General features: G+C 40.6%; 1 protein-coding gene and 1 pseudogene across 2 annotated transcripts in view; one reads left to right on the top strand and one right to left on the bottom strand.

The window, feature by feature from the left end:
- Nucleotides 1-8,643: 8,643 nt before the first annotated feature.
- Nucleotides 8,644-10,387, bottom strand: LOC125431769 (annotated as a pseudogene).
- A 1,515-nt stretch (nucleotides 10,388-11,902) lies between these two features.
- The window catches only part of PLCXD2 (phosphatidylinositol specific phospholipase C X domain containing 2), a 42,119-nt gene continuing 31,992 nt past the window's right edge, over nucleotides 11,903-22,029 (top strand). The window contains exon 1 of one of the 2 annotated variants that reach the window (XM_048494865.1): nucleotides 11,903-12,466. In XM_048494865.1, coding sequence (XP_048350822.1) covers nucleotides 12,379-12,466 — 88 coding nt within the window. In that variant the 5' untranslated portion in view covers nucleotides 11,903-12,378. Of the gene's footprint in view, nucleotides 12,467-14,947; nucleotides 15,039-22,029 lie in introns of those variants that run through there. The other variant, XM_048494866.1, reaches the window with a different exon arrangement.

The following is a 22,029-nucleotide window of genomic DNA, read 5'->3' on the forward strand; positions in this document are numbered from 1 at the left end:
TTAAGAAATATTATATTTTAAACATTTGGTAATTTGGGAGTTAACCTTTGTCCAAACAACACTCCATAATGCAGAAGGATTTAAACTGAATAAATAAATAAGCATTTAAATGGTAAGTGTATCACATTATTTCATTTCATAGATTTGGGTTGATGTTTCTCTGAAAAAGTTTAGGAATCCACTTTTCAGGAAAGTGGATTGTAGATTAAGGTCCCTTTTATGTGGGTTCTTTAACCCACTTTAGCTTCTATAGGTAAGCAGAGTTTTTGTTGTTGTTAAAGTTTTACATACGTCAAATATTAAATGTGTCCATCAGCAATACATGAAGCTGTGATGTGAATCTTCCAGAACTTGTGTTGATCTTTTTCTTGTTGTTCTTGCTTCTTTATCCTTGCACTTTATTCTTGTAAAACCATAAAAATATATTTACCTTCAGAAGCGAGTTTAAAGAGCCCTTATGGAGAGGACCTAAAACAATGGCTCATTCCGCACATGCAGAATAATGCACTTTCAATCTGCTGTCAATGCTCTTTGAAGCTGTGCGGAATGTCAAAATCCACTTGCAAACAGCTGTGAAAGTGGTTTGAAAACGCATTATTTTGCGTGTGCAGAAGGGGCCTAAGTTGGGAGGAAGGATTTGTGCATCTTCCCTGCTGTTTTCAAGAGTCCAAATCCCCAGTGTTTGGGTTCTGAAAAACTGTGGGTGGAAGGGAGCAGGAACTCCTCCCCCCCATACCATGGCTAGATTAGGATTGGACTCCCAAGACTGTTGTAAACAGAAAGAATTTTGTTCCTACAATAGCAGAGATGTCCCTCTGGTATCACATCTAGTTTGGTTCTTACAGTGCTTTCCTAAGTTACACCCTTCTAAACCCATTGACTTCAGTGGATATAGAAGAGTGTAACTCTGTATAGAATCCAAACTAGACTATTAAATAGTATGCACCTGTATCCTAGTCTCAGATACTATTTTGTTAAGTTACTGACTTTAAGAGCAGTGGATGGCAAAACGGTTAGGTAGGCAGATCTGACATGAGCCATTGGGCTAGTCAAGAAGGTTTCAGGGAAGCAGATGAGATTCAGGGCTCAAAAATATCTCACTGCACTTGATCTTTTGTTTGCCAAGTTTTTGCATAGTGTGGAAACAGTGAAGCCACCATTACTGGGTTTTTCTGTTGTCATCCAGGGACACACAAGTTTGGAATATGTGCCACTGATCTTTCATGTTGAACAGCATCTTTAATTTGGAGAGCAACAATACTGTCAGTTTGGGCTGACCTTAGAAGATTCAGAAGAATTGGAATAATGTATTGTCAAAGACTTTCACAGCCAAAATCAACAAGCTATTGTGAGTTTTCCGGGCTGTAACAACTACCAGACCACAGCCATTCAGCCCTGAAAGCCCACAACAGCCACTGTGATAAAGTTATGTAAATTATGCTGTTTTGAATACCCACTCATATAAGTTAAAACTATCAGAATGACATAGGATTATTAAAGGATTTGGGCTGTATTGGGAATAATTTGTTGCTGCATCCAAGCATTTGTGATCTACATGCAATCAAACCCTCTGGAGAAAGCATGTGGAATTAAAATACCAGATTGGTTTTAACAGAGGTATTTCCCTGATGAATAAGAAGTGACTTGCTGTTCCCTTGCTAGACTCCCAAGAGGTTTATTGGCACTGAGTCAAGACCTTTTCTAATGAGCTCTGCAGGGTAAAGCTCTTCACTCAATCATGTGAAAATGCATACAAAATAAAACTGAAACACAGAAGTGAACATTATTTCCTTAAGGGCTTATTCCAAAACAAGTGGAAGAAGTCATTGCTAATTATTACATTGACTTCAGTGTATTCTGAACTGCATCTTCTTTGTACGCTTTATTTTATTCATATTTCTTTATTTGGTTTTTAAAATACAGAGTACAAACACAATTATATTCAAAAATTACAGAGTACAGAAACAATTATATGTATCCAACCATGCAGGCACAGAAAGCACCCAATGTTTGCTCATTTTTATCTCTGTTTCTGCCCTTCTGATCTATGGAAAGCTTATTCCAGGATCTATGTGGACGAAGAGCCATACATGTCAATGGGCACAGGGAATGAGGGACAAGGAAATAACTCAGCCTCTTTTCTCAGTGGAACAGTACTTGAAGGAGAGGAGGGAGGAATCACTCCTTGCAAGGACGTGGGTAAGGGGGGGTACTCGGGTTCAAACCCCCGCATTACATATCTAAAGCTCCACCCTCCATTTATGGGTTTTTTATATTTTTAAGTGTTTTTTTTGTTTTTGGCCTGCAGGGGGCGCAGATTTTAGGCTAGCAGCACCAAAATTTCAGGGACTTGTTGGGAGACTCTCTTACCCAGGTTTTGTGAAGTTTGGTCCAGGGGTTCCAAAGCTATGGACTCCCAAAGTGGGTGCCCCCATCCCCCATTGTTTCCAATGAGAGCTAATAGAAGATGGGGCTACACATTTGAGGGTTCATAACTTTGGACCCCATGAACCAATCGTCACCAAACCTGGGTGGTATCATTAGGAAAGTCATCTAAAGATACCCTGAAAGTTTGGTGCTGCTAGCTTAACAATTGCAACCCTGACAGCAGGCACCCCCCAAATGTGTCCAGATTCTCCTTTTAAATTCACCCCCTTTGGCATGGATTTAAAGGGAGAATGTGAGGTCCCCAGTTTAAACATTGAAAGTGATGCTGTTTTGGGGTGGGGGAGAATCCACCCCAAAACAGCATCACTTTCAATGTTGTTTTAACTGGGGGCCCCAGATTCTCCCTTTAAGGTGGATTTACAAGGAGAATTTGGGCTCTCTAGTTTAAACACCATTGAAAGTGATGCTGTTTGGGGGTGGATTCCAACATCACAGTGGCCACCCGTGCGGGGGGGGGGAGGTAACCTCAGATTTTGCACTGGGATCCATTTTCCCTAGCTATGCCTCTGCCCAGAGGGGAGGGCAGAAGGGGCTGCCAGTTGCCGGCTGGGAGCCCAGTTGGTGGGGGGCAGGGTAGGGCGGGGCAGGGGAGTCTGCCATCCCCAGCCTCAGAGAGCTGCTTTTATAAGCACTGAGGCTGGGGGCAGGGCTTGGGGAGGCATGGCCATGCCCCAGAGGGTGGGTGTGGTTGTGGTCTCGTTACAATCCCCCCATAAAAAATCTATACCTACATTCCTGACCCCTTGTCCTTCCATACTCCAGTCTTCCATACTTCCATACTCCCAAACTCATGTGGCTGTTCCCATGTCCCTGAATATGATTTTTGGGGAGAGTTGGAAGGTGCTGCAGGAACTGTGAGGGATGCAGGAGAACTCTGCATTCCACGGCATGGTAGGATCCATATAAACGTGTTCTCATTACCTATTCTTTTCCGCTTAGGCCTGTTGATGGCTCATCAAGGCTCAGTTTAATATATGACAGGATATTTGAGCCTGGTTTTCCTACACTGAATAGAGAGTGAGAGGAAAATCCTTTAAGAAAAAAAAGACTGTGACTAGGATGAATTAAGGAAAGATTAGAAAGGGGTGAGATATGAGTAGTGAAGTATGCCGTGGGGAGCATGTAAAAGGGCATGAGCTGAGCACTGAGTCTAGGACTAGAATAGGACAGGTTATAAATTTAAATAAAGGAATAAACATGGAACAGCAAGACAACATCGCCTCCTGTTTTCCTTCTCAAACAGTTGTGAATGTACTATATTAAAAACTCTTCCTGAAGAATTCAGGGAAGCATAGAAAGGGATAATATGCAAACATTAATCTCATTCTCTTATAGAGGACATGTTTTCCGAAGGCCTGTAACATCCCTGTCAGCTGTTCTTCCAGCATTTATTTAGAACATTGGTACTGCAGTTTAGAACATTACAGAACAAGGCACATTTCTCCGTACAGAAATACTGACTTTCTGACCTGCATAATTATGGATTTGCTGTGGGTTAATGGAGCCTGCACCTGCTCCTGCTTCAGGCATTTAAGCTGTCCTCCAGCTGACCTCCGCAGAACCAAGAGGAAAGAGCTATCATACAGTAATCATACAGTAACATGGCTTATAAACAAAGTTGAAAGGCAGGCACTTCTCTGACAAGAGCTTCTTGTTACAGAAGTGGCATTTCAGTGACATGGTGTGTTAAGAATACAAATAGTCTGCTTTCAATGCTAGGGCAGCACTCTGGAACATGAAAGAGTCCTTGAGCAAATGTGAAGTGCATTTTTGTCATGACAGCAAATGGTCCCATGTAACCACAGCAACTCTTATTTATTTGTCATGACTTAAACGCAATTCAAACAAGTTAATCAGGACTAAGTCCCATAGGAGATAAATTAATCTCAACCAACTTTAGTCAGTTGGGGGGGGTCCTTTTCCAGTAATCAGAGTGTCTTCTGTTGCTTGTGTATTTAGTTAACCACAGTCAATATGATTGTGCAATGTTTTTAATAATTAATTTTATATAATTTTTTAATTAATAGGGTGATTCCCTTGAGTGTTTGGGATGTCAAGTCTAAGAGTCTAAATCTAAATTGTTATTCATTGTCTTTATGACAACATAAACTATTGTTACATGCTTCTTCACACATTCAGGAATCAAAATATACATTGATGAATTTCATCAAGATGATTTTTCAATGGTATAGTGGCAGCTGGCACAGAAGGAGGAAATAGGTAGGATACAAACAGGCTGACTCAGTAGAACTTAAATCGCATGGCACAAGAAATGGAATTCTTTTTGAAATGTGGTGGGTAACATTTCATCTAATCAACACCTGCTATATTACTGAGTGCCTATCTGCACTTCTCTCTCTCTCTCTCTCTCTCCCTCACTTTCTTATAGAGAAAGAGTGAGGACATAACTACCCAATGTGTCTAACACCTATCTGATCACAACTACATGTCTGGACTTACAGACATATATCAGAGGAACTCATCATAAAAACTGCTTGTACTTTTAGCACTGCAAGAGACACTGCTGGTGGAGGAGGAGAAAGATTCCAGTTTCCCCCTTCCAAGTTTTATCAATAGAAATATTCACCCCTTTTCTCTAGCTTCACTGGGCACATTTGTGTAGTTATGTCCTGAGACAGGTCACTTTTGATACAACCTCCTCCAAAATTACAGTGCTTCAATCCAAAGCCATTTCATACCAGAACAAAGTGATCCACAATCACACCACATACATGTCTTCAACTTTGCTTCCATACAAGATACTTGCTCACATTTACAAGTGGAAGCTGGAATGACTGGAATGGTCAGCTGAAACAGCACCAAGCATGGCTGGAATCAGTACCGTCTCTAAAAGCAAATGGTGGATTCTGGGCCTGAGCAGCTTCAACAGCTAATGTCAAAAGCAATTGCCAAATAGTTAACAGTACAACTGTCTTTTATAGTTATTTTAAAATGTTTGGCTCTTTATTTCAAGAATGAAATTCTTACATGACCACATCATTTTTATCATGACACAGTGTTATGTATGCAAGCAATTCACTTCCAAGCTCTTACTTGCCTTAAAGTTCATTGGCTAACACTGAGTGAACCATTTTCTTTCACCTTAATCTAGCCACAGAATTGTTGACAGGATTAAATGAGGGCCTCTTCTGAAGTTACTATCTTTACTCATGCTTTAAAAGCTGCCAGGAAATAATTGGCTCAGCTGCCATATAAACTACTCTAGAAATGTCACATATGCAGACTCCAGAAAAGATTCTGAGCAGTCACGTGAACCTAAATCTACAATGCAGATGGCAGCCATTTTCTTGCTGCTATCCTGTGTATGAAGATGCAAGTTCAAGACCAGTCTTGAAATAAGAATCATGAATGACTTGGTTTCCTGTAGAGACATACATCATACTTCAAATATTAGTAAAGATGACATGCCAATTGATAATGCAGTATATTAATGGTGGTGAAAAGTACAAGCCAAGTTACAGCTGACTGAAGGGAACTTCATAAGATTTTTAAGGCACAAGCCATTCAGGGGTGGTTTGCCATTGCTTGGCTGTGTCATGACCCGGGACTTCCTTGGTGGTCTCCACCTAAATACTAATCAGATGACTCTGCTTAGCTTTCGAGATACAGTGAGCTTGGGCTAGCCTGAGCCATCCAGGTCAGGGCACTGTAGTATATTACCACATCAAAATATTGCCAAATATTTGTTTTGTTTATTTAAAACATTCATTAGCCATCTTTCTACCTTATGGCACTCAAGGTGGTTTACAATGTATATAAAACATGGTCTATTTGTTTTAAAAATAATGCCTAAAAGATTGCAATTTCATATTTCAATTAGGATTGCTAATAAATAAAAACTAAAGTAGTCAAATGCAGTCCTAAATACAACTGGCCTCAGTTGCTCCTAAAATTCAAAAGTGATGAGGCCAGGTGCACCTCCCTGGATAGGTTGCCCGTAATCATGAGGCTGCCACCAAACAGGCCATCTCTCATGTATCCACCAAATGAGCTTATTTGATTGATAGGACAGTCAGGAGGGCCTCTCCCTATGATCTTAATTAACCCAGTCCTAAATATTCAATGAGACCAAGAATTCCATTTTGTAGGTGGCAGATTATCACTTTACATGTTCTTTCTTTCATTACCAATGGCAAGAGTGAAGGCTACTTGATCCCAGCATTGCAGCAGTCAAGGGGAAATCTAGTAGCACACCGGCACTTCTCCTAATCATTTGCTGACATCAGAACAACAACCCTGGCAAAGGTAACTGCCTAGGACCATCCACTATTCCTTCTTGCTTGCCGCAGAGACAGGAACTGCTTCCTCTTGGGTAACATGAGAAGAAACAGCATTTTCATGGCCAACACAAGGAGACTGCAACCATTTTAAAGTGATTTTAAAATGGTTTGAGAAACTGATCCTTTTACAGACATGGTATCTACAGTGAGCAGTGCTTTCTTCATGCTATTTTTAATAAATCCCTTTATGCAGCGGCAAAATGTATTATGTTAATCCATTCATGGCCCAGCAGTGTTGCAGGTGGAATTAAATTCTGAAACAGGCATTGTCCTTTGTCTGTCCAGTGGGCATAATGATAATTCATGTCCAAGTGAAAACAATACCCTCAGATCATGTTCTGGCAAAGTATAAGAACCCTCAGTGTGCAGAGACTAGACTTCCTTCCAAAACACAATGCCTATTGCTTATTTTAAATGAGTCCACTGTGATCAGGTTACTGAATTAGGAATGCAAAGGATTTTCTGATATTGACTATGAAAACATCCAATACATTTTATGATAAAAATATATATATATCTGAGATTATAATCATAAACAAACGTGACTGGAGAATTTTATTAGTATGTCTGACTACAATACAGATCATATGTAAAAGCTTTGAATTTTTAAATGCTTCGATAAGGTTCATGCAACAATGACTTCATTACAATGGCTAGCTAAACACCATTCAAGTAGTTTGGTCCATGTCAAACCCTACAATGTCGTGTCTATGGATTCACGCCTGACATTTTTTCCCAAAGTCAAGACTTGCACAAACAATACATTATCCATTAAAGCTGAATTTAAGCTAGGAATCACTGGTGACTAAACAAATAGCTCGTACACAGGATTTGGGGGCCTAAGGGAAAACAAGAGAGAATGTTTTATTCAAGTGTGTGAAATTTCCAATATCTGAACCATTCTCAAGTGTGAAGAGAAATATCTGACATGGAACTAAAGTTAAGCTAAATTCCATTGAAGCCAATAGAACAGGACAGTTATAGCAAACACCAGTCACTGCTATGTCTACCTAGATTCAAGATAATTGTCTTAGTTTTCTATACTTCTGAACTGGACCCACCAGTCTAGAGCAAAGTCTATACTGAACTCACTGTGTTGTTGTTAGCATTCCTGTCCTCCTTCTATGCCTTGAGTTGCATTGGTGCCTGCTTTGGTTGCTACAACAATTCAAAATGGCACCCAAACTCTTTTTGCAGGGCTTTTTGGATAGCTGCAACAAAGCAACAAATGTTGATATGTATGGCACCAATTGTGTCACAAGGCCTGTCTACAGAACACACAGCTCTGTCTTCTGCTGTACGTATCTAATCCTTGGATAACAGCCTGTACAAGGGGGACTGTAAGACTCACATCTGATCAGTTTGCTAAAGCAGCCCCAAATGGCACCTGAAGCTTTGCAAGAGTTTGGGAATTATCTTGGCTTTCTTTGCAGCATTAATGTTCTGTGGTATCCCAACAGTGAAGTTAAGGAAGATGTTGATTTTTTGGTATGCAGTGCTGTCTCAGATTTTGCCCCTTGCATGGATTCTGCTATCCACAATGTGGTCCGAACTTCATAATTATATACGATCTAACTCAATGGTGTAGCTGTAACAAGATGTAACAGAATATAACTGAATACCTTTGGTCTCTGCCCCAGCCTATAGCACAGTATTATTTTCAAAGCAGACTTATTGTCACAGTTGCTAAGAATAGCTTAAAGGATTTTCTCTTGCAATGGGACTGCATTCAGCCTGCTCCAATCTGACCTACTTTGTAGGAAAGAAAAGTTATTAATGGTTTTTAAGTAATGGCCTGGAGCAATGAGATTGAGGACTGGTTTTTTTAAAAAAAATAGTTTCACAGGTTTTTTTAATAACTAAAGTTTAATTGATTTTTTTTCTCTTACAAAGCTTTAGCATTAGCAAATTATGAAAATAGAAGGTATTAGACATATGCTTGAGTTATATGATCAATAAATCATAGGTGGTTCACTCTTCAAGGCAATTTGTCAAAATGTTCCTTCAATACCACTCATCCTTGTTAAGCTAGCTGTGACTTTGATGATCATGTAGCTAGAGTGTAAAGGCCCTCAAGAGGCCAAAACTGGCAATAATAAACCATTCTTTAGTTACAGCAGTGCTGATCTCTTTTGGCCTTGGGACCAATTCCCCATCCTGTGGAAACTGTGATATGCCAGAGATACATAGGGTTCCAGATTGAGTGTGTTGTCACTGCTAAGTTCACCAAGTATTGATCTCCTGTAGCCTAACTGACCTCTGATCAGCGTTTCCATGTCAAAGGCCATATTGTTGGCCCATGGAACATTTGTTACAATTCCCATGGCTTATAAAATGTTCATTTTAGTCATAGGGCGGTACAGTGTTCACTGACCCAGAGATCCATACAGGTTTTGTGGAAAACATCCTTGCAAGGCAGAATGTGGACAACATTCAGAATGTGGACAACATTCAGCTTGTAATGTTTGATGCAGACAGTACAGTGATCAAAGTCTGGGTCTGCTTCCTTGTCACCCTCCTTTATAGTCCTAGTTGGCAGTTTGCCAACAGCTTTCTGGGCACCGTCTCAAAGACATTGCTGATTTCAATCACGTGCACTTGTGTACCTGATCTTTTAGATGAAATAAAATATTAACCATGCTGAAGAAATTATCATCAAAACTGTAAACAATATTGATATGATGAGAAGAGACTGATTGATGCGACTAGTTTTTTTTTTTTTTTGCTTGATGGTAGTTTTCAACTGCTGTTGTAGTTAGGACAAACATTTTTTCTTCTAAGTAATTCAGGATCTAACCTTTGATTCTGTAATCGTGACAGCAACAATGTCTCCAGTTCCTTGATGAGTCATAGTTACAAGCTCTTCATTGGATAAATTGTAGTAAATTACCACAGCTGAAACACTGTGTGAAGCTGCTAGCAGTAATCTTCCTTTAAAGGTACCATTTCCTCACTGCAACAGGGCTATCCACTGTTTGGAAGAACTTGAAACCGGGTTTGAGAATCGGTGAATATGCTATAAGAGGTCAGTTAGGAGAATCCTGCCCAAAGAATCCAATGGTAAAGTCTTCATAAGGTCAGCATGGAATGCTCAGAACTCATGTTTACCAGGACTGAATAATATGCTTGATTTGTATTATCTTCAGTAGCTAGGAGAGTATAATGATTAAATAGGACCAAAACAGGCACAGTTAAGTCAACAGCTCCAGGAAAGTAAATTAAACTTTGGGATCATCTTCAACCCTTAGTCTTCAGTATATTTTTTTCAGTATATCATCAAAAGTGTCTTTCAGTATATCATCAAAACTGATATTTATTGTCTGTATTTTTCTTGTTCTTTTATGTGATTATTTTTACTAATAAAATCTTCATATATTTTTAAAAGTTGCCAAATAAATTTACTAATATCAACAGTCAGCAACTCTGAGTCAGCCTGCCTCCAAATCTCAGCCAAGAAGATGGAGAAGATGACAGTTGTTAGTTTTCTTTTTATAGTTTCATATCACAATAAAATAATTATTTTTAAAACTTTTTGTCATTGGTTCTTCATTTCTCTAAAAATCAAGCATTATTGCAGTACAATATAGTCTTTATTATATTGTCTTTATAACTCTGTAATCTTCCCTGAGTCTCAGTGTGAAAGGTCGTTTCCCCACTTACCATCGACCACCCTTGCTGCGCGCTACTCTCAGCGTGCGTCATTTCTGGTGCGCTCCCAGGCTTCCCCACGACCCCGTGCTCTGCACGGAGTCATCAAAAGGCGACATTTTGAGGAGTGCCAGGAATGACGTGCGCTGAGGGGGTGCAAGAGTGGCAGCGTCGGGGCGGCTGCGTTGTCGCTGCCCCTGTAGTGGGGAGTGCTGCGGGACCCCGCGCTACTTGCCAAGAGTAGCATGCAGCAGATGGTAAGTGGGGAATCGACCAAAGGCAGATAATAAATGAAGGAAATAAGTAATAAATAACTACCATCATTGAGAGAATGGAGACAGTCAAGATAGCTTTCTCATAAAAGAGAAAGATTGCCTCATTTTTATTGTGAAGATAAAGAAGAGTATAGTATGACAATTTTATAATCTAATTATTTACTTCATAGGAAGTAAATTCCAAAGAGCTTGTTTGGGTTTATTCCCAAATAAGCAAGAAAGTACAGCATTATAACACTACTGAGTTATTATAAACATTCTGTACTTTGGTATGGTAAGGATTGCCGCACCAAACCTGAAAAGTTGAGAATGTTCTTTGAACACTGAAGAAACAGAAGATTGGTTCTGGTGGGTTTTCCGGGCTGTGTGGCCGTGGGCTGGTGGATTTTATTCCTAACGTTTCGCCTACATCTGTGGCTGGCATCTTCAGAGGTGTATCACAGAGAAAAGTCTGTTTCTCACGGTGTCTGGGTTTGAATGCTACGACTCGAAAGGAACACAGTGAGAAACAGTGAGACACAGACACAATGACACAGTGAGAAACAGACTTTTCTCTGTAATACACCTCTGAAGATGCCAGCCACAGATGCAGACGAAATGTTAGGAATAAAATCCACCAGGCCACAGCCACACAGCCTGGAAAACCCACCAGAACCAGTTGAATCCGGCCGTGAAAGCCTTCGACAAAACAGAAGATTGTATAAAATAATTATTTGGTATGAGAAGAGGCCGTTTGTGTGAGTGCAAAACAAGAGTTTCAATCAGTTTTAAAGAAACAAAACCTAAACCTAGAAAATGTTACCATTTCCTCGAGGTCTCCTCAAATTTTAGAATGTATTGTTATTTGAGAAGATGACAACCCTTTGGACTCTAATGCCGAATGTCAAAAAATAACGATTAGAGAGTCAAATATAAAGGTTGGCTGTTGTTCCATTTAGGAAAAAGAAAAAACATCAAACCCAAACAATGGAGAGGTTACCATGCATCTTCCACAGACACCAAAAGCCTGTTCCTATGTTATTATTTCCGAAAGACAAGGCAGGTTGTTCCCCGCAACCTTCTCCCGCTTGTTCCTTTCGAGTCGTAGCATTCAAACCCGGAAACGTCAAGAAGCCTCCTCGGCGACTGGAGAAGTGGAAATTTCAGGAAGAAAACTAGCCAATCGGAGCTAAGAGGGCCCTAAGCCAATCGACACCCGAGAACTGTCCGGCCATGCAAACTGCAGCCTCACTGCCCAGCCGCCCTGACATGCGGAGAATGCGGCTCGGTCGCCCTGCAGCCAGTGACGGCGCTTTGTGCCCAGCGCTGCTGTTGCTTCGGCTTTCCGCGCGCGCCAGGCATGTGGCCGCGGTTGCCGGGCTCGCAGGTGCGGCGGGGCAGAGCAAGCCAGCCTCTTGTGACATGGCCAGTGGTACAGCCTCGCCGGAGGGGGAGGCCGCACTGTCGGGCCGTGTGAGATCAGGTGTCTCCAGCAGGTTCTTCGCTGAAGGCACCCCTCTCGGAGGAGGCGGGGTCAGATTAGTGACTGGGATGGACAGGAGGGCAGCCCAGTCTTCCGGAGCGCGAGAAGGAAGAGGCGCTCTTAGGCGACAGCCCTAACGCCTCGCCAGTGGATTTGTCTTCGCCGCTGGTTCCGAAGAGTGCGCTGACTTCTAAGTGGGCCAGCGGCAGGAGCAGTGAATTTGGGAGCCCGAGGCGGAGGAAGGATGGCCGGAGACGGCAGCAACGCCAAGTGGATGGGCTCCTTGCCGCCTGCTCTCCGCGCTCTACCCCTTGCCAATCTGGCGATCCCAGGTAAGTCGCGTGTTTGGCTTCTCCGGTGGCGCTGGAATGTGAGACGTCAATGGATGTTTTGAGTTTCTAAGCTTTAAAGTTTCACTGACTGGTTTGACAGTTCACTGTATACTGTAAAGTCCTCTATACATTTTGTAAAATGCAGAAACAATGTCAGAGTACGCACGGCTGTTTTTCTAATACAGTTACGATTCATCTGGGGACGTGTGAGGAAAAAAAATCAACTCAGCTTTTTATGACCCCTCCCCTTTTCTCCAGTGGGGACACAAAATAGCATACAATGTTATTCGCACAGCAGTCCTGTGATGTAGGCTAGACTAAGAGTAGGCGAATAGTCCAACATTAACTAGTGAGAATGGGGGTTTGAATTGGAGTGTCTCAGATCTTAGGCTAACCAATCACTTAAGGCAGCGGCTCATGTTAGGTTCAGATAATATGGACCTAGAAATATTTATTTGCTTCATTGACCTTTCTCCCCAGTGGGAATCTAAAGTGATTTATGTAATCCTCTACTCCATTTTATCTTTACAACAACCCTGTGAGATAATTTAGGCTGGGAATATGTGACTGGCCCAAGATCACCCATCAAGTTTCCATAGCTGAGTCAAACCTGGTTCTCTCGCACTTTAGTCTGCTATTCTAGTACTACTATTATTTTGGGATTTTATGCAAATTAAAATACAATTGTGATTCCATCCCAAATTTAGGGTGATCGTTTTTAACGGCTTACCAGTATTCTTTGTATGTATGCATGTATGTATTTGTTTGTCTGTATAATGACAAAATGCACACAAACTTGCATTTCTACAAACTGGAATACTTAACTATGATGTAAAATATAAATTTATACAAAGGAGAGAAGTAAAATGCTCTTGCAGCTTCAAGTTGTAAGAACACTAGTATTTCCTCCTTTTCCCCATTGTGGAATTGTTTCCTGGGACTTGGGTTATTTTACAGCGTATGATCGTACCCCTTTTTAGCAGGACCAGATGTGAAGAAGGCCAGGGCTCCTATATTTTTAACATTTGTATTAGAAGTGGACTATTTGGTCACCTCTTTGTCTTCATGGCTTTCATCTGTTCTAATGAAATAATGGTATAGTCTTTGGTTTGGCCACCTTCAGCCTGAGTACAACTCAGTTGTGGGTCCTGGTCCACTAAGGCAATTAGAAAAAAATCTACAGTTAGTTATTGAGAGCAATCTTGGTAGCAAGTGAATTAAAAGGACATTTTTGTGGTGTGAATCCCCACCACCAAGCTGCTGTCTGCTGTTTATGGGTGCCTTTAGAACAGGGGTCTTCAAGCTATGGCCCTCCAGATGTTCATAGACTACAATTCCCATGAGCCCTACCACTTGGCCATGCTGGCAGGGCTGATGGGAATTGTAGTCCATGAACATCTGGAGGGCCATAGTTTGAAGACCCCTGCTTTAGAAGCTTTCTCTTTGTACTTTTTAAAAATATGTATTATTTTATCATCTGCCTTTCTCACTAAGACTCCAGGTGGATTACAAAAAAATATTTTCTGGTGTGAATGTCCACTACCATCAAGCTGCTACCTGCTATTCATGGGTATCTTTGTATGATATTTGGACAATTTTTTGAAATTAATTTTTTCACTTGCCTTTTTTACTGAGATTCAAGGCAGATTACAAAAATATTGTAAACATTAACTCAGTATAAAACTGTGAGATTGAATAGCTCTTGGACTGTCACATTATATTGCAATTCTAATCTCTTTATAAAAATTTCCTTTAAAAATGTTTTGTACAATCAACAGAATGATAGAAAGGTGGGAGCCTTCTTGATCTACTCAGGTAGGCAATTCCACATGGGAAATAATGCAGAGATAGCAAATCAGAGAGCAGTTTGTCCAGGAAATTGAAATATAAGCTCTGTCCCGATCAGAGCCTCGGATCCAAATTTGGTCTCCTTGCACCTGCTATTTACACTTCTAAAAAATCCACCTTCAAGCCCAGGCAGGTCCTGTGGTGAAAGAAACTGGAATTGATTGAAAATGTCATACGTGTGTGTGTGTGTGTGTGTGTGTGTGTGTGTGTGTGTGTGTGTGTGTGTGTGTGTGTGTGAAATTCTCATTTTCCTTCCTTCTCTCTCTCTTTTCACAAGTATTGTCTCAGTAATCATTATAAAACACTGTGAAATAATGGCCAAACTACATGCTGAAATGCTATGATTAGAAGTTCTAATGTGCAATTTGGGTGTAAAAGTCAGTTTTAGGGCATCTTGATTAGGAACACAAGTGCTGGATATTAACTCTTTATGTTTGCGTTATTTCCCTCAAATCACTTCCCCAAAATATCTTCCGCATCTGCTTTAAGCATTAGTAGGGAATAGTGACAAGCAAAGTGGTACCTGTATCTTTCTGTACTGGGGTTTAATGCAGCCAAATTGTCATTTTCCCAGTGATGTGACCCCAGTTTATTACTAGGTCTTTCTATGGATGGTTTTCGGAGACAGACATCATATCTGGAATTGCAGTCATGGAACGCCTGTATCGTTTCCAGTTTTGGCACTATGCAAGTAATTTTTTCTGCATATTACAGATTCAGAAGGGTAAGAGACATGAGAAACTTATCTAAGGTCATCCAGTGACTCATACACAACATAGTTTTGTATTGGGCTTCCAGCTGTAATTCATGCTCTGGAAGGTAATTTAATACCATCAAAGTACTTAAGTGTTAATATTTCCATTTCATGTTCCTTCCAGTGCCCATTTCTCTTCCTAGTTTACAGTTAGTAAGATATTTCATAGTGCTTGAGGCAGAAACCTGCTTAAATGGTATGTTTTATGGTGGTAATAAACATAACTAATTCATCAGACATAAGAAGAGGCTTGTGGGATCAAAGCTAGTTCTGTATAAATGTATAAAGCACCACATATAATTTTTCCTTTGGTGAACAACTAGGTGTATTCAGGAAACCCACAAGCTGGTCAGGAAGTTAATAGACATTGTCTGCTATTATCCTGAAGATCATGTATTCAGTGACATACTGCCTCTGAATATGGAAGTTCTATATAGACATTATGGCTAAAAGTTGTAAATATACCTGTCCTCCGTGAATTTTAATAGTATTCCAGAATTAACTGAGGTAGGTCACTCTCTCAAATGGTAGGACCAGTCCTAGTCATACTGCAGGTTCATGCTGAATTCAGGTCGAGATTCTGATGTAATGGACCATATAACACTTCTTGGCTGTACTTTGCTGTACAATAATTTCATTCCTCCAAAACATAGCTAAACATCAGAAAGCAGTGAAGGCACTTTAAACATACTTGCAAGGACAGCATGATTTTTAGAAAGTGGGAAGGTCATGTGGGGCTTTTGCCCAGTAGGGCTTCTGATTCACTGTGCAGGTCTTTAAAGTCGCTTCAGCAGCAGCTGCTACCACAGCACCAAGATCTTCATTGCATGACTGACAGTGAGCTCTGTGAATGCCAACAAATATTTTAGAAGAATGTGTTAGTTTTAAAAGGCCTCCTGTTAAACAGAACTTCTGGATGTTATTACTGTTAGAGTTATGCATTACCTCAGTCCCTAATGTTGTGTGATTGTCTCCTCCTCCTGTGGCAGTCATTTTGCGGTTGTCAAAACTGCAAAGGCGCCCACAGGCTCCAAAGGGTTGGAGACCTTTGTGTTTTAATTACTGTAAAATTCAAAATCATGTCCCACATGTTGCTAGATGACTGACACAAAAGGTTTTGAATTGTGTGTGTGGGACTGGCTCAATGTCAAATTTATGTGATTCACATATTTGCCTTTATGAAAAAAAATAACAGTTTTATTATCTTCCATTCTTGCTTGACACTTATATCGTTATTTTTAAATAAGTTTTTGCTTACCAATAAAAAAAGCAAAGAAATTACCTGTAAAGTGGCATATCAGTTTAAATTAATGTAGAATTTTCAAAACTTCTGATGTAGAATATTTTTCATGAAGTAATGAACTGTTCAGTTATGACTTCTTATAGTTGTGTATGAAATTCATATTTCATGCATGAGGAGACTCAGCTGAGAAGAAATAATTAGAATGACTAATATTGCACTTGCAAACTGGTGGTGAAAAGTGTCAAGTTGCAGCCAACTTAAGGTGACTTTGTTTTCCAGGCAAGAAACATTAAAGTGGTTTGCCATTGCCTGTCTGTGCGTCACAGCCTTGGACTTCCTTGCTGATCTCTCATCCAAATACTAATCAGAGCTGACCCTGCTTAGCTTTCAAGATCTGACAAGATCAGACTAGCGTGGACTGTCAAGGTCAGGGTCCAATTGTGGATATCTTCAGCTAAAGTATAAAGACTTAGAAAAACCTCTGCCTGAAGCTGAATTTAGCCTTTGCCAGTCAAAGTAAAGAATACTGGGCTATTCAGACCAGTATATATTTGAATGAGCACAGGCTCTATATTATCACTGTGTTGTGGAGGATGGTAGTAGTAGTTGTTGAGGATAATGCATTTTATTCATTTGACTTAATTTTTTTTTGAAAGTCTGATTGAGACAGGCTGTGGCTCACCAGTTCAGTCTGAGACATCTCCAGTTAAATGTACTTGCATAGAAGGATCTTAATCTGGAGAGCCACTGTTGCCAGTCAAAGTAGACGATACTGAGCTAGATGCATCAGTTACGTAACTCAGTGCAAGTTAGGTCTGTATGTTTAGATCCCTGGTTAAGGACTATTATGAAACGTGATGGGAATAGGTAAGCAGATCAGTCTGATTCTTCCATATCAGTCAGGAACCTGGCAGAAGATTAGTATGGTAGTTCAAAGAACAGTATAAAAAGTGAAAGCAGATAACATACAGAGATGTTATGCTTGAATGGGCCATGTTTTTCACCATCAAGTCACATTTATGGCAACCACTGGTGGTGTTTTCAAGGCAAGAGATGTTCCAAGTTAGCTTGCCATTACCTGCCTCCACGTCACAACCCTGGTATTCCTTGAAGGTCTCCCGTCCAAATACTTGCCAGGGTTGACCCTTTTAGCTTCTGAGATCTGATGAGATCAGGCTCACTTGAGCTATCCAGGCCAGACTTGAATGGGTGGAAGTGTATCGTAATAAGTTTTTACTGTCCAATTCATATGTAGAATGATAAACTAGATGAACACTGGGAATCCCTAACAATACTTTGCTTCTCCTTCCTCCCAGATGGGACCCAAAGTGGCTTACCCAGTGAACTTCCTTGGCAGAGCAGGGGTTCAAACCTGGTCTCTGAGATCCTAACATCCTCACTGGCTTTCACACATTGCACTAAGTCTCACAGCGTTTGAACATTTTTAGTGGAACAAGAGCGAACTCTGCACTTAGAATTAACCTAGCAATGAATCTGCGAGGATTGCATGGAAAATCTCATTTACCCTCGTATCCCTTGACCCACTATTTCCTCTTTTCCTTCCCTGACAGCCCCCACAGCCTCTCCCCTTCTCAGATTTCCTTCTCTTCTTCCCACCCACTCACCAGCCAATTTACCTTTATCTGCTCCTTGTCTTCAGTTTTTCCCTCCTTCCTTCTGCTTGGCAGCCCCTTTCTGTGAAAAGCTTGGCAAAATTGTATGGTGATTGCTGAGCCAAGTGGTGTAAGCATTGAATGTCCGGTGACTGCTGCGCAGCTAGTCTTCCTCCATTAGGGGGTCATCCCAAGGGAACAGTGGGACTTTTCTGGGCCTGTTCTGCCTCCAATCCCTCCCTGACCCTCTTCCCCATGACTTAGCTTTACAAAAATTAATGAAAGGTTTGCCAAGTTTTCAATGGCCATTCTTTTCTTAACACTACAGGCATGTATTTGGTTCTATCAAACTACATTTCAGATTTCTCTGCATATCTGTGACTTCCTTCAAGTTTGTAGAGAACTCCCTCCCATCTATCCCTACCTCCATTTATTTATTTATTTATTTATTTATTTATTTATTTATTTATTTATTTATTTATTTATTTATTTAGTCTGTCTGCCCTTCCCTTCACAGCAGGGTTCAGGATGGGTAATAAATGAATAAATACATAGATTAACACTAAATTAAAACAGTATAATATAGCAGTAGTGTGCAGGCTCTAGTAGTACTCCCGACCTAAATACAGCTACCAGTTCATACTCCAGGAGCAAATATGCAGCTAGCTAACTGAGCTGGTATGGTATCTGCTGAGGAAACTGGATGATAAAATAGTGCACAATATGAGGGGGGAGAGCACAAGGTCCAGGCCAGCCAGTACATTGACTATATATTGTTTCTGCCTCAACCATATGCCTAGCAGAACAATTCTGCCTTACAAGCCTGAGGAACTGAACTATTTTGTTTAAAGCTCAAGCATTCGACCAGGTAGAGGTCAGGACTGAGAAGGCCCTGGTCTTAACTGAGGCAGTGGCGTACCTAGGCAAACTGGAGCCCTGGGCAAAACCTGCGTTTGATGCCCCCCCCATGGGCGGCCACCCTCTTCCACCGTGACCAAACAGTGATTTTTTTCCACCAGTTCGTTTCAAAGTCACCATCACATTATAGAACATGCCCCAGCTCACAAATCTGAACACAGCAATGGGTCATGCCACACAGCAGAAATTTTTTTGAAAACATTTTCAAAATGATTTCAAAATGTTTTATTACTGCTATGAAAACATTTTATGGTATTGTATCTAGTCCCCCCAATTGGGTGAAACAGCATCACTTTCAATGTTATTTAAACTGGGGACCCCCGATTCTTCCTTCAAGGTGGATTTAAAAGGAGAATCTGGGTTCCCTAGTTTAAACAAGTGATGCTGGAATCCCCAAACAGCATCACTTTCAATGGCATTTAAACTAGAGAACCCAAATTCTCCTTTTAAATCCACCTTAAAGGGAGAATCTGGCATCACCAGTTTAAAAAAAATTGAAAGTGATGCTGTTTTGGGGTGGATTATCCCCCACCCTGAAACAGCATCACTTTCAATGTTTAAACTGGGGACTGAGGACCTCAGATTCTCCCTTTAAATCCATGCCGAAGGGGGTGGATTTAACAACAACAACAACAACCTTTATTAGGCATTGAGAGAATAAAAGAAAGAAATAAAACAAGCATTGGCAGGAAGGGGGTGGATTTAAAAGGAAAATCTGGGGAAATTTAGGGGGTGCCTGCTGTCAGGGGTGAAATTATTAACATAGCAGTACCAAAATTTCAGAGTATCTTTGTGAGACCCGAATGATGATACCCCCCAGGTTTGGTGAAGTTGAGTTCAGGGGGTCCAAGGTTATGGACCCTCAAAGGTGTAGCCCCCATCTCCTATTAGCTCCCATTGGAAACTATGGGGGATGGGGGCACTCCCTTTAGGAGTCCATAACTTTGGACTCCCTAAACCAAACCTCACCAACCATGGGTGATATCATCAGGAGAGTCTCCCCAAAATCCCCGAAATTATGGTGCTGTTAGCCTAAAAATTGTGCCCGCTGCAGGCCAAAAACAGAAAAACACTGAAAATATTAAAAATCCCACAAACGAACCTGCAGTTTTTGCGCCTCCCACAAGGGGGCACCCTGGGCAAATGCCCACTTTGTTCAATGGGCAGAACGCCTCTGAACTGATAGCCTTCTGACCAGGAATGAACAATAGGTTTTCAGATGATGAATGTAAGGCTCTCACAAGTGAGTACTAGAGAAGGGTTCCAGAGATACATTGGCACTAGGCTGTATAGTACTTTAAAGATCAATATTAAAACCAATCCCCAACTGGAAGGCAGTTGATGCATAGTCTGGATATGCAGTCTTCATGTCATTTTAGCAAGGATGTGCACAGCTGTATTGTGGATCTATTTATCCTATCTTCTATGGTGTCATATATTAATATTTTAGGCTGAAGAGAAGGAAATTGGGTTTTGAAGATTTAAGAAATAAGCAAATACAGTAATTGAACTATGGACTCCAACCTTCTCTTAAGTTTTCTGAAGTCCTGCCTGTACTTTTAATTCCCCTGATTGCAGAAAGGAGTTTATGAGAAGAGTAGTTAGGTATGCTTATAAGGTAACATTGCCCCATGACTTTTTGTTGTTTGTATAGGTCTCATGTCAATACTTCAACGTAAGCTGGAGATGGTTAAAATGCAAATTGTCACCTCTCATGGGGATGTGAAGAGCTGATATGCTGAAAAATTCATCTGTGTGCTCAGAGAATGCTCAGTCTTGGGACTATGCCAGAAACTTAGTAAAAAGTTAATAGGCTCAAGGATATTCCTGAAGCAAAACTTGTGGTCCAATATTTTGTTACAGTATCAGTTTGTATACAGCAGTTATGATGAAAAGAACAGTTTTCATGAGCAAAGATTTTACATAACTTTGGAATATGGTGGAAGCAAAATTTTTCCCCAAGACTGTTCAATTTTTTCAATATTATTTTCCTTTTGTTTTCATTTCTTGGAGATGCTGTAACACAGCAGGGGGGAGCAGGGTTCATGATTTTAGCTATATGATTCAGTCAATTAAGATCATACCATGGTTATGATGCTAGCACAGTATCGCATACAGAGATTTCACAAAGCTAAACTAGAATAAGGATATGTTCTGCTTTCACTCAGAATAAAGAACCATTTTCCCCATTTCATAGGCCTCTTGAACTATCTTCAAAACTTTTGTCTATACACAATAATTTTGCAATGATAGTGTGCCTTGTGCAGCTCCCTGTTTTGCCCTAATGTATATACATATTTCATTATGTATAAATGAAGTAAAATTCTACATGTCATTTTTTTCATCTAATAGTTGTGATAGAAAGTCATATGCTTCAGGATTATAAGTATCAGTCTTATAATCAGTTTCAGATGTGGACCATGTTGGAAAAGCTAGCAGAATCTCTAGTACCAGGATTAAACCTGTGGCTCTGCTGAACAGCCACATTTCCAGTTAGTTACGTATACTACATATGGCAGCCAAATGCCAGCTTGTGCCAAACTATGGATATGACTATTTTGGAAGGTGACCATAGATAAGCATTGCTACAGCCAAACAATGATTCATCTTGTCTGGAATCCTGTCTCTAGCAGAAAGCAGTCCTGGATGTTTCAGAGAAAAGATCACTCCCTCCTCAATAATTAATCCGTGCTTGCAATAATACATTAACAACATGGGCTGTGGCTGGAAATGTTACTTGATCTCAACTTGCGATCAATTTACATCCTAATGCCAGAGGTGGGCAGTACTGAACATTTTATCCTGGTTAGCTAGGCTCATTTACAGCAATGTTATTTTAAGAAATGGATAGATGTAATTTGTATGTATTGTCAAAGGCTGAAATCAGCTGGTTTTATGAGCTGTGTGACTGTGGTTTGGTAGTTTTTGTTTCTAATGGGCCATTATGCATGGCATGCTTACCTCAGAACTCTTCTCTGCACAGTGGCTTACAGAGGGTTCTCCTCATATTTCTGTGTTTACATGCGAGGATACACTCCATCCTTTCCCCAAAGGTTTTCTCCAGAGAGCTCTCCAGGCTGGTTCTCTTCACTCCACCCATCAAGTGATTGTTAAAGGCACAGAACTCATTACACCCGGTAGTCAAGACTGCTGGGTTAGCCTTTAAGCTGCACTTACGTCGATATTA

This window comes from Sphaerodactylus townsendi, linkage group LG04, assembly GCF_021028975.2.
Source record: "Sphaerodactylus townsendi isolate TG3544 linkage group LG04, MPM_Stown_v2.3, whole genome shotgun sequence".
Taxonomy (NCBI): domain Eukaryota; kingdom Metazoa; phylum Chordata; class Lepidosauria; order Squamata; family Sphaerodactylidae; genus Sphaerodactylus; species Sphaerodactylus townsendi.